This window comes from Lissotriton helveticus, chromosome 5_2 (assembly GCF_964261635.1).
Source record: "Lissotriton helveticus chromosome 5_2, aLisHel1.1, whole genome shotgun sequence".
In the NCBI taxonomy this organism is placed as follows: domain Eukaryota; kingdom Metazoa; phylum Chordata; class Amphibia; order Caudata; family Salamandridae; genus Lissotriton; species Lissotriton helveticus.
Genome location: NC_136066.1, coordinates 1,228,353 through 1,246,608, shown reverse-complemented (window position 1 = coordinate 1,246,608; position 18,256 = coordinate 1,228,353). Strand labels below are relative to the sequence as shown.

The following is an 18,256-nucleotide window of genomic DNA, read 5'->3' as shown; positions in this document are numbered from 1 at the left end:
GGAGGAAACGCGTAAAGGAGTTGATTTCCCCAACTCAACTGAAACACGTCCCCCAAGGCTCCTTGCAACGGATACTGGAGACTGCAGAATGACAGGCAGTGAGCATTCTCGCGAGTGGTGAACAGGTCCACCCGAGGAGCCCCCCACATCCGAAAGATGTCGTGAACTACCTCTGGGTGAAGCCTCCACTCGTGATCGGCCGAGAACTGCCGACTGAGACTGTCTGCACGAACGTTCAGAACCCCGGCCAGATGACTTGCCATCAGACAAATCCGATGGTCCTGAACCCAGGACCAGAGGCGCAGAGCCTCCTTGCAGAGAAACTGCGACCCCACTCCTCCCTGCTTGTTGACATACCACATCGCGGTCGTGTTGTCCGTCAGGACCTGGACTGACTGACCGCGAAGGGAAGGGAGGAAGGCCTTGAGTGCCAAACGTATCGCCCGCAATTCTAGAAGGTTGATGTGAAGCAACCTTTCCTCTGGAGACCAAAGACCTTTGACCTCCAGATCCCCCAGATGAGCACCCCACCCTAGGGTGGATGCATCCGATATCACTGTGGCCACCGATGGAGGCAGCTGGAAAGGCTTCCCTTGAGACAGATTGCCTCCCACACTCCACCAAGATAGATCCGCCGCAGTTTCTCTGGAGATCTTCACTGATTCCCTGAGATCTCCGTTGTGTTGATACCACTGCCTGCGGAGGCACCACTGGAGTGCCCTCATGTGCCAGCGTGCATGGTTGACCAACAGAATGCATGAAGCCATCAGACCGAGCAGGCGAAGAACCTTCAGGACTGGAACGACCGCTCCATTGAAAAATAAAGGAATCATCTCCTGTATGTCGCGAATCCTTTGAGGAGGAGGGAATGCGCGACACACAGTAGTGTCCAGTACCGCACCTATGAACAGGTTGCGCTGTGAGGGCACCAGGTGAGACTTGGGTACATTTATCGAAAAACCCAACCTGTGCAACAACAGAGTTGTCTCTTGCAGATGATGGAGCACCTTCTCCGGCGACTCCGCTTTGATCAGCCAGTCGTCTAGATACGGAAACACATGAATCCCCGATCTCCTGAGATGAGCTGTCACCACTGCCATCACCTTGGTGAAGACTCGAGGTGCAGTAGTAAGACCAAACGGAAGGACCACAAACTGGTAGTGCTGTGACCCAACCGTGAAACGGAGATACTTTCTGTGCGACTTCAAGATGGGAATATGAAAATACGCATCCTGCAAGTCGATCGACACCATCCAGTCTTCTTCCAGCAGCGCTTGAAGAACCTGTGCAAGAGTGAGCATTTTGAACTTTTCCTGCCTCAGGTAAAGGTTCAAAATCCTGAGGTCCAGGATTGGCCGAAGCCTGCCATCTCTCTTGGGGATCAGGAAATACCGGGAGTAGCACCCCTGACCCCTTTCCTGCTCTGGAACCAGCTCTATCGCACCTTTTCGGAACAGTGCCAGGACTTCTTCCTGCAGGAGAAGCAGGTGGTCTTCCGAACAATAACCCTGGCAAGGAGGGTAATTGGTAGGGAATTCCTGGAAAGGAAGTGCATACCCATTCTCTACAAGATTGAGAACCCAAAGATCCGATGTTATTAATTCCCAATCTTGTAGAAAATGTGTAAGCCGACCCCCCACTGGGCCCACATGATCCGGAATGGCGGATCTAGGGCTGCTTTGCTGCGTTGGCAGGGGGTTGGGAAGGAGAGGAGGAGGAGGAGGAGGAAGCTTGACGACCTCTAGGGCGGGATCTTTGTCTGCCCCTGTACGACTTGTACAGTGTATTCTGCTGCTGCTGAGGCTGCTGCTGGGAGGATCTGTAAGACCGAAAGGAAGATCGACCAAATCCCCTGAAACGTCTTACGGTAGAACCCCTGGACTGAAGACCCAAAGATTTTGCAGTGGCCCTACTGTCCTTAAAACGCTCCAAGGCAGTATCAGCCTTCTTACCAAACAACCCTGATCCATCAAAAGGCAAGTCCATTAAGGCAGATTGGACGTCTGCAGAGAATTCTGAAGATTTGAGCCAGGCAGCCCTCCTAGTGGCCACGGAGGAACCCATGACCCTTGCCACTGAATCAGCAGTGTCCAGACCACTCTGAATGACCTGTCTCGCAGCTGCTTGAGTGTCCAAAACCACTTCCTGAAAATCCTTCCTGTCATCCTCAGGGACTTTCGGAATCAACTGCTTGACAGAATCCATCAAAGCATGGATATACCTTCCTATCAGGCACGTAGCATTGGTTGATTTTAACGCCATACTGGCTGATGAGAAAACCTTCTTGGCACTTTGGTCTTGCTTCCTGGATTCCTTATCTCCAGGAACTTGTGGAAAAGCACCAGCAGATTTCTTTGAGCAAGCAGCCTGTATCACCAAACTCTCAGGAAGAGGATGTGAAGATAAAAATGCAGGGTCCTCTGGTGCAGCTCTATATCTCCTGGCCACTGTTCTAGAAAATGCAGGAGCAGATAAGGGTTTCTTCCAGACCTCATAAATAGGCTCAGACAAGGCCTCGTTGAAGGGCAACATAGGTTCAATGATAGATGAGGGTGAATGAAGCACCTCAGTCAAAATATTAGGCTTATAATCAGCAGTGGGCTGAGTAATATTCAATAGACTTGCTGCTTTCTTAATGACAGTGTGATAAGGTATCACATCCTTTGATGGAACATTTGACACAGAAGCCAATTCCCATTCAGGTGATAGTTCAAGCCCACTGGCTTCACACAAATCCTCAAACGGATCCTCAGAATCCTGCAACTCTCCTTCTTCAGTATCTGAATACCCATATTTCTCTTCTTCCAGAAGTCTCTGGGCCTTTCTCCGAGATCTTTCCTTCACCACCGAAGCCAATGGATCCGGAATCGACTCCGACGGGGTCGGTGCCGGCGTCGAACCCGAAGTCGGACGGGGTCTATCCATACGAGGTCGGGCAGAATCCTGCCTCGGAGTCGCAGGTATCGGCGTCGATGGGATCGGCGTCAATGGCACCGGCGTCGTGCGCTTCGGCGTCGACGACACCGGCGGTGTCGGAAAATGCCAATGCGGTGGTATAGCCGGCATAAAAGGCATGAAGGGTGCAGGGGCGTAAGCCTGAGGAACACCTAAGTTAAAGGCCATAGGACCCGTGGGACCAACAGGTGCACCAGACGGGAACATTGCCCTGGAATAGACACCAAACATGGCGTTCAGGAACTGAGAAGGATCCTGACCTGGAGTCGGAAACTCAGGATATGGACCTCGTGGCTGTTCCTGAGGAGGCGGAGTCGATACGACGTCGACCTCTTCATCGGGTGCCGGAACCGGAGTCGACGAACCCTCAGGTACTGGAACTTCGGCTCCACCAGCCCCCTGCTCCTCACCTTCATCCTCCTGACCAGAAGGATTGGATGGACACGGAGAATGGACCTGTTTCTGAGATTCGGGTGAACCCGGATGCGAAGTCTCATCATGTTCCGATTCTGAAATCTCCACTTCTTTACTCAGAAGTTTGACCTGGGACTTCGGTCTTGAACTAGAGTCCTTCCCAGAATGATGACGCGACTCATGGCTCTTCTTCTTGTGTTTCTTCCTCGAAGACTTCGAAGCGTGAGCCGAAGACGACTCCGAGTGCGACCTCGAACGAGACCTCGATCTCGACCGACGAGATCGAGACTTCGAAGATTTCTTAATCTTCTTACTTTTAAGCTTTGCCACGAGGAGTTTCGCCTCTCTCTCTCTCAAAGCTTTCGGCGTCATCTTCTTGCAGCAAAGACAGTCCTCGACATCATGGTCGGAGCTTAAACACCAGACACAGCATTCGTGAGGATCGGTGATAGACATAGTCTTGCCACACTTGCCACAAGCTTTAAACCCAGTCTTCTTCGACGACATCTCGAAAAGTATGAAGATAGACACAATACAATGAAAATAGTAACAAAGTTACTGTAAGCTACAGTACGATCCCTGAAAACCGTTAGCGTCGACGACGTGGAAAAAAGGGAACTGATGTCATCACGCCGGCCTGGGCCTATTGTAGGCGTCGGTGACGTCAGCGGAGTCGCGTGCGATGTCGTGCCTCTGTGACGTCCGGATCCACATCGGCGCGAAGCTACAAAAGAATTTCTGAATGTTGCTGACGCAAGGGGATATTCACAAGGTGAGGAATCACAAGGTGAGGAATCCACACGGCAGATGTATCTATCAGAAATACATGCCACAGAAAGTAAGGCAGCTACATGGGTCCCAGAAAAACAGACCACACAGTCTCATGGACTAATGGGACTAATAAAGAGAGAGTTAGACAGCTCCCCAGCATTCAGTGTCACAGAGCAGCACGTGCACTGGAGAGCCAAAGTGGACCATGTACAACCCTTTCTAAGATTCACTCTCCGAGGTAGCAAGGGCAGTCACAGGCGTTTCAGGTAGGTTAGTGTGGGGGCACGTAGGCTGACAAATCAATACAATACAAATACACCATGCCACCAGCAGCACAATAAGATGAATGTCCAGAAATAGGTTTTCTTTTATAGAAAAGACAAGTACTTCCTTACACAGAAAACACAGATGTAGAAGAGAAGGGTCTGCTGCCTATGGTTACCCCCACTTTTTGCTGTAATTCTCTGGTTTTTCGACATTAGTCTGGCTGTGGCCCTGCTAATCAGGCCCACAGCCTAGCTGTTCTCTCTCTAAATTGATACCATGTACTTTAGGTACATACCAGATTGGTTACTGCGTCACCCTTATGAGCCCCTGTATAGTGTACCCTAGGTACCCAGGGCATAGGTGCACCCTAGGCCTACCAGGGGCTGCTGCATGTATTGTGCCACCCCTGGTTTGCCTTCCAATCTGACATCACAGGTCTGTTCACACAGCCTGGGTAAGGTGGTGTAATCACCCCTTACATAGATATAGTATACCTATATCTATATTCATATATAGACACATATACACCTATCAGCCACTCCTATGGCAGACCTCGACAATCCTGGAGGTAGAGTGCTTTGTTTTATGTGAGAGGGTGCCCTAGCATGAGCTGAGCCCCTCTGCAGCTTTCGGAACCATCTCCTTATAGCTGTTCTATGATATAGCCAAACCATATACTCTTAAGTGCATTATAATCCTCGCGGTTAATGCGAACTTTGGTTTGGCTTTATCAAAACATGTCGTGTAAGGTGTCAAACACTTTGGAATACTATCCCCCCCCCTCCGTCAGTCCTGGAGGCCGGGGTAGCATTCCACCCTTCTAGAGGGAGAAGACATGTAGTTACTGGTAAACCCGGTTACAGTTAAACAGAGCCTCAGCATCACAAAATGGATGCTGCTGCCACAGACATGAGTCTGCCCTCCTGCTGCTGGACGAAACTCCAGCAGGGGAGGCCTGGACAATAGGTTTCCTGTCCAGGCAGGGAGGTGCTAGCACCTCCCCAGACAGACTTTTGTGTATTGGGGCAGGGAGGGCTGCATTCAGTGAATTCTTTTCCAGACACTGCCTGGGGCACACAAAGGAGAAGCGCCACAGACCTTGCTGGTCTGCACCAAAACCAATATCGACATCTTGCGTGGATTGCGTTGGCCAAAGCTTGTTGGGTCCAATCCGGATACCGACACCGCAGTCAACTAGATCCTTCGTGGGACAGCTCGCATCCAGTTCCTGGTTGTCGTCGACACCTCCTGGACCTCGTGGCTGAAGAGACAAGTTTCACCTTTTCACATGAAATCACCCGACATTGGCTGGCAGCTTTCCATCGCCATCCTGGTCACTGAAAAGTGACCCAGACTCTGTCCCTTCTGCTTTCAGGTTCATCAGATCTTCGATCCACCCTTGGATCCAGCCGGACACTTTTCCTCTGGTCGCCTGCAGCACTTCTTTGCAGCTCTCCATTGAAATCGACGACGAAACCCGACATCAAAAGACACCTATGCACCCGTGGTGAGGTAACACGAGTACTCTGGTAGTCTTGAGGGTATTGGCCCTCCTAGTGTCTAAGTCTAAAAGGGTTTCATCGTAGTCCATCCGGAAGTATCCTTAAATTGTAAATTTGTAGCTTGTTTATTTCCCATAGAGAGTCAAGGTAACCCGCGGCTGTGTTTAGATACTGCACGCGTCTCCCGTGGGCCTCCTACTTCCTACCCCTTGGTTGTTCCTAGAAGCTCCAGCGATTCCCTAGGCCCCAGGCTTACTTTCTATCTCAGACATGGTTCTTATACCACTGTTTTAGTATATGGTTTGTGAGGCCCCTAGGGCAAAACATATACTGTGCAACTTATCGTATGCCCTCCTTAGGTTCAGAGTGTGAGGTAAGGTCTATAGATGCAGCTTATGCAAGCAGAGCCAGGTGGTGTTTAGCTCTCCTGTGGGATCACACCGGTAGCAGGAAGCTTCCGGGCGGCCCATGGCAGTCTTCCAGGGAGCTGCCGTGTCACCTGAAGGGTCGCAGAAGGAGCAGAGACTTTCATCGTTATCCCTCGTTATCCCTCTTCCGGGTGGCTGGCTGTAGATCACAGCGTCACCACTTTAGCGGATACTTGACTCATGATGCACCTTACACCAACACTCAGGTGATTATTTGGTGCTTCTAGTGAGTGGATCAGTCACACGCCCGCAGGTGATGACTCTTCAGCGCAGTGGACGCCAGCACTCAGTACTTCGAGACAATGACCTTGATTCTTCATGAGGCACACCAGAAGAAGCTCTCAAGTCACTCCGTCTTCCAAACTGGTCCTCACCAAACGGCACACTTGGTGCTCCCTCTTCAGGAACTGTGCACCGCCACTGTCAGCTATTTCATATTTCTACTAAAACTGACAAAACCAATGTAGAAATGTAACTTCTGTTGAGCTTCATGACTCACAGTTCGGTTTCTTTCACGAATTCTAGAAATTTGAGCTGAAGTTTGCACTGCCCGTTCAGGCAGTACAGTGATTCCTTACGAGACCTTTCTTAGGGTGCATTAGACGGACTACAACAGCAAACATAGATAGGTCTTGGTCTCCCATCTTTATAATGATTACGCAAACGGAGGATGTGTATACTAGGCGTGGCACCTTGGAACCGGTTTGGGTTGGTTATCACTTCATGTTTCTTGCCCAGACCGGACCTTTCTCTACAACACTGCTCTGCCTAGTAGAACAATCTCCAGGTGGAGTGCCCGCCACAAACGTACCAGGAGGAGTGAGCAGGCTGCATGTAGCTATTTATGACACCTCTTCATAGAGATCAGGAAGAGAAACAAGAATGTGTGCTCCTCCAAAAGACTCCTTTCCTTACCAACAGATACTGCAGGCCTCAACCTGCAGCCACTGCCAACGACTTCACGGCCGCTGCAGTCAGTGTCATGTACAGCCCACTGTATCAAGAAAAGCCCTGGAACTTCTGAATAAAGCCTGACCCCTCTTTCCACACTATAATGTCCATATGTTCCAACTCTCCCATCTAAGGGATTTTAGCAATACACATATCCTGTCTGAGGAAAGCAACTTCTCCTTCTTCTTTTACTCTGGTCCAAGCTGTGGGCTTTGAAATTGGAACGAGCAGGCGTGTATCACTTATGTATGACACACTATCAGTCCTAGCACACAGTCACATGTACAACGCTTGTGATGTCGGCATTCAGGATTGCAGGTTCACTTGGGCAGTGGACCTTAAGATGAATGAGCCTGCAAGCACACATTCAGATCTCACAGGGAAAAAAGCCTGTCACTATAATTAACCAACCATGGTACGCTGGCACCGCCATACTCCATGTATGAGACCCGCAACAGGGATGGTAGTCCTCGGTCACTATGAGGGTGTGCTCATCTCGCCCCTCCTAGCTCAGGACATGTCCGAAACATATCACTGTCAAAGACCGGGCCTAGGTCAACACGTGCACACAGAATTAGTGTCTGGCAGGACCAAAATCAAAAACCAGTATCATAGGTTACGCAGTTCGGGAACAGAGGGCGGGGGCATGACTGTAGATCACGCGTGGGCCCTTCCTGTCCGCTCATATGGGTTTTGGTACGGAGACATTCCCATCTTCGTGCTCGATGAAGCTCTTCACAGACTGGATGGAGGAAACCACTGCACGTTGAACCGGTGGGACGTCTCAGTGTTTCTTAACACAACTGATCATGTCATTTCATTGACGATGCTGCAGACCCCGATCAGAGAAGGTGTTCCAAATAGATTTGCATCCTTTATGGCCAACTGTTTTCAGACTAGGAATTTACCAGAGTCTCTTCTCTTTCCCTCTTGAATTTGAATGTCAAACCAATGGGCCGCCAGTACTCAAACGAAAGAGAGCAAATGATGGCATCCGTTGAAGACTACAGACGTCTGGGGTGCGGCATCTGGGCTAAGGGGGACTGGATGGTCTGAAGATCAGGATCCGGCCAAATACTTGGGTTTCGCTCGAGTCTCATACAAGGAACCTTTAGCAGTTTTCTGCACTCGTTTGCTAAAGTAACTGAAGTTTTACATATCGGATGAAGTCTTTACATCAGTTGTTCAGACACTAATTAACTCACGCCTTAACAAAGAGAACAATGTTACGTAAAGTTGCCATTAAAACTGGCCCGTGTGATGATTCGTCTAGGCAGGCCAACCTACAGTGTTAAAAATGGTATTGTCACCAGAAACAGGGACTTTACACCACAGAGATATTCTTTGACTTCAACGCTTATGCAAACCCTTTACAGCGGAAACAACTACAGTAGTGAACTCACAGGGAACTCCCTTTTGCTTTATCTTATCATCTGCACTTTACAGAGCAATAAACCCACCCACTTTTTTGTGCATGTTTTATTGATATGTTTTATCACTGTCTTCATAGTCTATTTTGGTGGAATGCTCGATTTTTCTAACATGTTCTGAATGACTTAGCTTGCCATCTACAAAAGATCCAAATAAATAGATCTAAAAAAACGAATGCGACTCAAAAATCCCAAGACCTGCTGTGAGAATGTAAGTTTCTCTGAGATAGAGAAGTGTGCGCTCTTCACATGCTTTTGAAAACTGGGTTCTCATGCACTTGCTTAGTTAAAACTATTCTGAGGTCTATAGGTTTCTGTTCTGCCCATGGCACCGAAGGGAGACACACACACAACCATACATGTATACACAAAAAGAGGAATGCTTGTTATGTTATGTAGATTTGTATCACACGGGAGGGTATCCTGGAGTTAATGTTTAGTACCATCCCCAAGTCCTTCCCATGCCTCGAGACTGACTGTCCTCGATACTCACTCATTAACAAGTCGGTCGCAGATCTCACTCGGAAGGAAGATGTCTGGGTGCAGCCGCAGGGTCTCATTCTCCAGCAAGTAGCAGAGAGTGCCATCCAAATTACGAAGACAGTACTCTGTACAGAGCGACATCAGCGACTCTGGGCTGTCCATCGCCATGGTGAAGAATAAACTCACCCCACGTTATAAGGTGGGAAACATCAAGCTTTCTGTTGGGGAAGAGAGAGAAGATTGAAAACAAACAATCACTAACCAAGCCATATTTAGTTTGTAAGTAAATCACACTATACGGATCTCAGAGCAGTAAAGAACACACATTACAGTCATGAGCGGCATATGTATCTGCTTCATTGCAGGTCATTACCAAGACATAGCTCAGAGCTAATTATCTTCTTAGAAGAAAAGAAACCGGAGGCTCCATCTCTTACAGAAACACGGCTTAGAGAGGATTTAACACCAGACATAGTCAAGTCCCTCCCTGAAGGCTACTCTAAGGCGAGATGCGTTAGAAAGAACAGAAGTTGTGGTGGTGTAGCCATCATTTTCAAAGAAGGGTTGAAGGGAAGTTTCTCACCCATTAGCATTCCGGGAAGTGAGAGTCTCCAATTTTCAACTGAGCTCTGCCCTACTTTCACCTTCTCAGGTATGCTGATGTACCAGTAGGCCACCTCCCCTTCAGGCTGCCTCTCAATTTATTCAAGCACTACTTGACATAGTCGCCGAATGAAGCCTCTAGAAAGCCAACTTTACACTGTTAGGGGACCTATACCTACATTTCGAGAAGGAGGGCAGTGACAACGCTTAAATGTTAGCTCCAGGTCAAGCCGCTATACAGTTAATGAGACTTATTAAGACACCAACACACCGTCTAGGCCACCTTCTTGACCCTATCTTTACTAACATTACAAATACAACCATAGATAAGGTAATTTCAATAGTATGGTCTGACCACTGCATTGTCCCCTTCTGTCTCAACTCTCCCGGAACCACAACCAAAAAACCCGTCCCCTTCAGACTCAGATGGTCCTGGGGAAAACTTGACGTTTTAAAGTGGGAAAGAGTGCTCTATGACACTGCCCCCAAGATGGAGGGGAATAACATGGAAAGGTACAGCAAATCAGAGAGTTTGATAAACAACTCCCTAAATCCCTTTGTCCCCTGTCGACTTCAAATGTCCAGACGGACTAATGGGCAGGCCTAATGGTTCACACGTAGGCTGCTGGGATTAAAAAGGAAAGCCAAAAAATTGAAAGAAAATGGAGAAAAACATGTGATGAACAGAGAAAAGAAATCTCCAAGAAAGCAATGAAAAAATATCAATATGTTTTAATCCTTGGCCAAGGCGACTCAGCAGCCTTGATAATGCTAGACCTGAGTGTGTCCTTTGACACCGTCTCACATTCAGTCCTTATTCAGAGGATGGAGGAAGCCAGAATCTCTGGGGCTGCACGGAAATGGCTAGTAGGCTTGCTGGAAAATAGGAGATTACAGGTCTACGAAGAAGCCCTTTTCTTCCCTAGCCACTCCTTAGAATGTGAGGTGCCACAGGGCTCCTCCGTTAGCCTCACATTATTTTATCTACATGTGCTCCTTCTGGCAGAGTTCTTGAGAGCACACAGCCTCGCACTTGTGTCTTATGCAGATGACACACAGATCATCATACTCTCACAGCAGAAACCGGCAAACATCCAACCGACTAAACTCTTGTCTAGAGCAGGTAACAGACTGGATGTTGGCAAGTAGCATTAAACTGAATGGCGGAAAGACTAAGGTACTTGTTGTTGGAAACAACCTTTCAAGAAGGACGCAACTTTGTGGCCAGACCGCTTTGGAGTTCTTCCCTAACCCTTCCCAGCAGTCAAAAGCCTGCGTTTATGGGTTGATAATGAACTCTCCATGGAAATCCAGGCAAGGAAACTTGCCGCAACCTCCTTTGGAACTCTGAGAACTCAAACAAAACTGCTACACTGGACGCCACCCTCCTCGAGGAGAGGACAGATTAACTACTGCCTAGATCCCCTTTATCTGGGAAGTCCCAAGTCTCTGATAAAAAGACCACAAGTTGTCCAGAATATGTCAGCTTGGATTCTTCAAAAATCATCCCCAAATCCCAGTTGCCTGCACCAGCTTTAGCAGCAGTGCACTGGCTTCCGGTGCAGATAATAATCCATTTTAAGGCACTGTGTCTCGCCCATTGAGCTACTCACGGGGGAGGCCCACTGCTCATGTAGCAACTACTCATTTCTTATATTCCTCGGCGGTCTCTACGGTCCGGGAATCTCAGGTGGCTTACAGTCCCTTGGATTCAGCAGAAAAGAGGCAGGGAGTCGCACTTACCCCCAAACTTTGGAACAGACTCCCTGCTGTCTTCAGACTGAACCAATCCGAATTTAGTTTTAGAAAACTCCTAAAAACTCCTCTATTTTAATGTCTTGCCACTCATCTTTAAATACCTCTAGCGAACTGGCAGATGTGTTGTCTTTAGCGCTGGGTAACCCGGTTGGGTAGCGCCACGCTAAACAATAACCCTAGAATAGAAGGGAGACATAGGTGTGACAAAATTAAGCAGCAGTGATAATACAACCCTATAACCTAGAGAAAAAGCTGTGAGCCCGGAACCTATAAGCCTGTTTACAGCGGTTCAGCAAAAAACACAACTGTAGGACACAAAAAGCAGGTTGGAAATTAAGTCAAATGTGGCACCACTGTTATCACTCAAACAAAAAATAAAACGCACAGGTCTTAAATGACTCCAAGTGTTAAAACCAGCATAGACTGCACAGCCCATGGCAATTTTCATCAGCCAGGGACACAGCATGGGAATCAGACAAAGATGCTACAGCCCCAAACTATTCACGAGGAAGACACCCCATCTACACGTGCACAAAACACAGTGTTAAGGTGAATCAGCAAACGACTACACCACAAGCACCAATGATAAATAAAGTAACATTAAATCCACATTCTACCCAGAACGTTTTAGTTCTGCCATTGTAATACATCGAGAGACTGTAAATGGGAGCTTTCGGGGTCACACGTGGAACATATTAGGGTGCCAAAAGGGAAGAATATGAAGGTTCGAAACAGAACATTTTGGAACTCAATTACGATATAAATGGCGTTGCTTGGGTACATTTTAGGGGAATCGTGAATTCTATCAGGTACACCATGGAGCTTCAGTGGGAGAATTGCAAGGGGGCTTTTGTGGGCCTATAAACTATCTATCAGGTAAATGAGGCAAGATAAGCCATTGCTTGTTTTCAGGGGTCATATTTAAGTAATCCACGCAGGATACCACAGAATTCCGATCAAAATTATTCTAGGTTTCCATAAAGCTAGCTTGGAGGTTTAATGGGGGGAAATGTGGGCTTTCACAGGGAGCACTTTGGGAAGGTTCCTACAGTGGCTGTGTGAGAAGGTTTCTATGGGAAACAATGTCAAAAGGCTTATGTGGGAGAAAATATCCGAAGGCTTCTATGGGAGACAATGTCAAAGGGCTTCTGTGCACGGAACTCTCATCTACAGGTCATCCGGGCCCCTGCGGTCCCTTTACCAACGCCATCAACGACCTTAAAGCACCCACGTCCTCGCCTCCACAGACTACATCCTACTTCGTGACCTAAACTTCCACCTTGACAACCATGACGACTAAAACCCCGTCTCCCTCCTAGAGAACCTGGCCAACATCGGACTGAAACAACTAGCCCCCATGCACACACCAGAACACACACTCGACCCTGTCTTCGCCGAAGGAAACAGCATCTCCTACAGCCAACCCACAGAACTCCCCTGGACAGATCACCACTGCATCGACTTCTTCAAACAAGCATTTACAATGCAATAGGTCTCGCAGCATTAAAGTTTGAGCTATTGGCATTGTATATTACAATGTGTTGCATTAATTTGTTATCAAACTCTGAATTGTTTTATAAAGATTGATTGCAAACTGTCAAATGTTGCTGAATAGTAAGCAACGTTGTGAATAATATTGTTTGCTAGTCATCCTTGGGTACCAGAGTACTTCACTTGAGGCAGAGGTATTATCTTTAGACTACAGGTGCCGGTGCCGCTTGAGCTAGAAACAGGGCCAGCCACTCACTACTCTGCACTCACTACTCATCACTCACTACTCTACTCACTACTCACCACTCACCACTCACTACTCACTACTCACCACTCACTACTCAGTACTCTACTCACTACTCTGCACTCACTACTCTGCACTCACTACTCTGCACTCACTACTCACCACTCACTACTCTGCACTCACTACTCACTACTCTACACACTACTCACTACTCACCACTCACTACTCACCACTCACTACTCACCACTCACTACTCACCACTCACTACTCTGCACTCACTACTCTGCACTCACTACTCTGCACTCACTACTCTGCACTCACTACTCTGCACTCACTACTCTGAACTCACTACTCTGAACTCACTACTCTGCACTCATTACTCACTACTCTGCACTCACTACTCACTACTCTGCACTCACTACTCTACTCACTACTTTACCTTTACTCACTACTCTACTCACTACTCTGTACTCACTACTCTGCACTCACTGCTCACTCGGCACTCACTACTCTGCACACTCACTCTGCACTCACTACTCTGCACACTCACTCTGCACTCACTACTCTGCACACTCACTCTGCACACTCACTCTGCACTCACTACTCTGCACACTCACTCTGCACTCACTACTCTGCACACTCACTCTGCACTCACTACTCTGCACTCACTACTCTGCACTCACTACTCTGCACTCACTACTCTGCACACTCACTCTGCACTCACTACTCTGCACTCACTACTCACTCGGCACTCACTACTCTGCACACTCACTCTGCACTCACTACTCTGCACACTCACTCTGCACTCACTACTCTGCACACTCACTCTGCACTCACTACTCTGCACTCACTACTCACTACTCTGCACACTCACTCTGCACTCACTACTCTGCACACTCACTCTGCACTCACTACTCTGCACTCACTACTCTGCACTCACTACTCTGCACTCACTACTCTGCACTCACTACTCACTCGGCACTCACTACTCTGCACACTCACTCTGCACTCACTACTCTGCACTCACTACTCTGCACACTCACTCTGCACTCACTACTCTGCACACTCACTCTGCACTCACTACTCTGCACTCACTACTCTGCACTCACTACTCACTACTCTGCACACTCTGCACTCACTACTCTGCACACTCACTCTGCACTCACTACTCACTACTCTGCACACTCACTCTGCACTCACTACTCTGCACTCACTACTCTGCACTCACTACTCTGCACTCACAACTCTGCACTCACTACTCGGCACTCACTATTCTGCACACTCACTCTGCACTCACTACTCTGCACACTCACTCTGCACTCACTACTCTGCACACTCACTCTGCACTCACTACTCTGCACTCACTACTCACTACTCTGCACACTCACTCTGCACTCACTACTCTGCACACTCACTCTGCACTCACTACTCTGCACACTCACTCTACACTCACTACTCTGCACAAGGGTAAGAACACCGCCTTCATTCTTTGAGTCAGGCTAGCCTTAAAACTTTAAGAGCCTGAGCTCCTAACATATCTTCACTAAAGGGTCGGGTGTGGTATATCACAAGCTGAGGGGTCTGTTTTCTTGGGGTTACGCGTGGTGGCTTGGGTACGATTTGCGATGGGCAACGTTTTATTAACTTACGAGAGTAGCGTCACCAAGCTTTAAAATGTAAATACCCCCAGGGCTAAACGTTTCTACTCCTTCACGCCGACAACTCTTTGGTACCCCGGGGGTGTCAACTAGAGCTCAATTCTGTTTTTCGTGAGAAGTCCTGCCTCCTCGTGCTTCTGTCTCGAGCGCGCTCTCGTTTCTCCTCCCTCCTCTCCTTACCTCCTCCCGCAAGCTCGGCCCCTGCCTCCCACCGCTTTCCTCGGCAAGCCGCTCGGTGACGCCCCCCTGCAGTCGGTGGAAGCGCACTGCAGCTGCCCCACTCCCCGCGCCTCTCGATGTCAGCCTCCCGGCGGAGCTCTCCCGGTTACATTTCCGTGGATCTGAGCGCGCATCCGGCTCGGCGCCGCTGCAAAGGTAAAGCCGCAGCCGGAGCTTGGGAGGGAGCTGGGCTGGTGTTCAGGGAGCAAGGATAGACGAGGGATTGCCCCAGGGGTGGAGGCGGGAAAAGAGGACACACGCAATGTGAATAAATACACTTACTTTCATCTGTAATTTCACGAAGCACTTGATGTGTGTATGCGCATGCGTGTGTGCTTCACAGGAGACAGCGCCTGGCCGCAGCGCTCGTTCGCGTGCGCGTGTCACTTTCAAATCGCCTCCAAGGCGATGCGCGCGGCCAGGACTGTCTCCTGGGAAGCACACATGCCGACAAAAGGGGCTCGGCGGAGACGCGCTTCGCGCGGCTAGCCGAGACCTAAAAAGCCACTGTACACAAGCACGCCAACCGCCTCCTCTGCAGAAGCTGGAACAAGATCACCGAAGCCTAGCTCACCTTTGTCCTCATCAGCACTCCACATCGGACTACGCCTGACGCAAACACCACAGCAAGCAACCTTCTCTGTTGGATCATAAACTGCGCCAACACACTTGCCCCCCTCAAGAAAGCCACAGGAAGACTCATTAAAAAACAAGCTGATTCACCCCTGCACTACAAGAAACCAGACGCTGCTGCACTACAAGAAACCAGACGCTCCTGCAGACGACTCGAAAAGACATGGAGGAACAACAAAACCCTAGAAACACGTGCCACCTACAAAGCAGCCACCACCACAAACCACCATCTCATCAGTTCCATAATGAAGAAATCACTCCAAGACAGAATCCTCACCAACGCTCACAACACCAAATAACTCTTCTCCATCATCAAAGAATTCGCCAAACCCGGAGGCGAAACAACCTCTGCAACAGACTCAGCATCTTCTTCCACTGCAAGATTAAGATGATCTATGACAACTTGGACAACCAAGACCTCCTCACTGCTCCTAACTCCCTCCATGCGATGCCACTCGATAGACCCGCTCAAATGGACCCTGCTCACGACAAAAGGCACCTTGAAGACCATGAAAGCATCCACTCCGGGGCACCCTCAGACCCCTGCCCACACCACATTTTCCACAGAGCTGCCTCTGCCATTGCACCCGAACTACATCAGAAGATCAACTACTCCTTAGAGACTGCCACCTTCCCCGAAGACTGGAAGCACGCCGAAGTCAAACCCCTCCTGAAAAAACCCTCTGCAGACCCAAAGGATCTCAAGAACTTCAGGCCCATCTCCCTGCTTCCTTTCGCAGCCAAGGTCATCGAAAAAGGACGTCAACACTAAGCTTGCAAACTTCATCGAAGCTAACCACGTGCTGGACATCTCCCAATCCGGATTTCGAAGCAACCACAGCACTCCAACCGTCCTACTCGCCGCCACTGATGACATCTGCTCCCTCCTCCACCAGGGCAAAACTGCAGCCCTCATCCTCCTGGACCTCTAGGCTGCCTTCGATACCGTCTCCCTCCGCACCCTAGCCACCAGACTCCACAATGCCAGCATCCGTGGCAAGGTCCTCGACTGGATTTGATCCTTCCTCACCGGCAGAACTCAGTGGGTCAGTCTCTCTCCCTTCCTCTCAGAATCGACAGAGACCAACTTTGGAGTGTCCCTGGGCTCCTCCCTCAGCCCCACCCTCTTCATCGTCTACATTCCCCTCTCGCAACCATCATCGGGAACTACAGGCTCAACATCATCTCCTACGCCGATACCCAGCTAATCATCTCCCTCACAAACGTACCCAACGTCACCAAACACAACTTCCAAAAAGGGATGAAAGCTGTCATCACCTGGACGAAGAACAGCTGCCAGAAACTGAATTTCAAGAGAACAGAAGTCCTCATTCTTGGTTCCATCCCCTCTGCATGGGACAGCTCCTGGTGCCCTCTCAAATCCCCCCAGCCAACGGACCATGCGCGAAACCTCAGCATAATACTAGACTCATCGCTCACAATGAACCGCCAGATAAAAAATGTATTCTTGACCTGCTTCAACACCCTCTGCATGCTTCAAAAGACATTCAGATGGATCCCATCCGAATCCAGAAAAACTGTCACGCACACTCTCATCAGCAGCAACTGGACTACAGCAACGCTCTCTACACCAGGATCAACAAGAAACTCCTTCGTAAACTTCAGATCATCCAGAAAGCATCAGCCAGACTGACCCTCAGCATCCCCGTCGCAGTCACATCTCTCAACACCTCCATGAACTCCACTGGTCCGTAGTCAAAAGAAGAATAACTTTCAAACTCCTCATACACGCATACCCCCATTTGTAACTTTAAAGCTCCCGTGAGCAGTGGGCTGACGAGCCTGGGATCCCGCACCTACGCGCCTGAGTGGTACTATACCTGGCAGATATTGGCAGCCATCGGCAACCCCAGTACACGGCCTATCCCTGCTGATGAGGGGTAATACCCCGAAACACGTGTCCAGGGATGGCGAAGACAGCGAAGATAGCAGAAGATCGAAAGATGATGCATCGCGAACACTTTACTACATTGACCAGAGTCCTTAGGGGCGACACCGCCGGTGTGTGAGTAGTGTGCGACCCCACCCCCATTTGTAACTTTAAAGCTCCCGTGAGCAGTGGGCTGACGAGCCTGGGATCCCGCACCTACGCGCCTGAGTGGTACTATACCTGGCAGATATTGGCAGCCATCGGCAACCCCAGTACACGGCCTATCCCTGCTGATGAGGGGTAATACCCCGAAACACGTGTCCAGGGATGGCGAAGACAGCGAAGATAGCAGAAGATCGAAAGATGATGCATCGCGAACACTTTACTACATTGACCAGAGTCCTTAGGGGCGACACCGCCGGTGTGTGAGTAGTGTGCGACCCCACCCCCATTTGTAACTTTAAAGCTCCCGTGAGCAGTGGGCTGACGAGCCTGGGATCCCGCACCTACGCGCCTGAGTGGTACTATACCTGGCAGATATTGGCAGCCATCGGCAAC

The 18,256-nt window shown here is 49.3% G+C and overlaps 1 protein-coding gene across 1 annotated transcript in view; it reads right to left on the bottom strand.

The window, feature by feature from the left end:
- Positions 1–18,256, bottom strand: part of ZER1 (zyg-11 related cell cycle regulator) — a 240,799-nt gene that overhangs the window by 174,144 nt on the left and 48,399 nt on the right. Inside the window, exon 2 of the mRNA XM_078646593.1 lies at positions 9,212–9,419. Within this exon, the coding sequence (XP_078502719.1) occupies positions 9,212–9,369 (158 nt within the window). The 5' untranslated portion in view covers positions 9,370–9,419. The remainder of the gene's footprint in view (positions 1–9,211; positions 9,420–18,256) is intronic.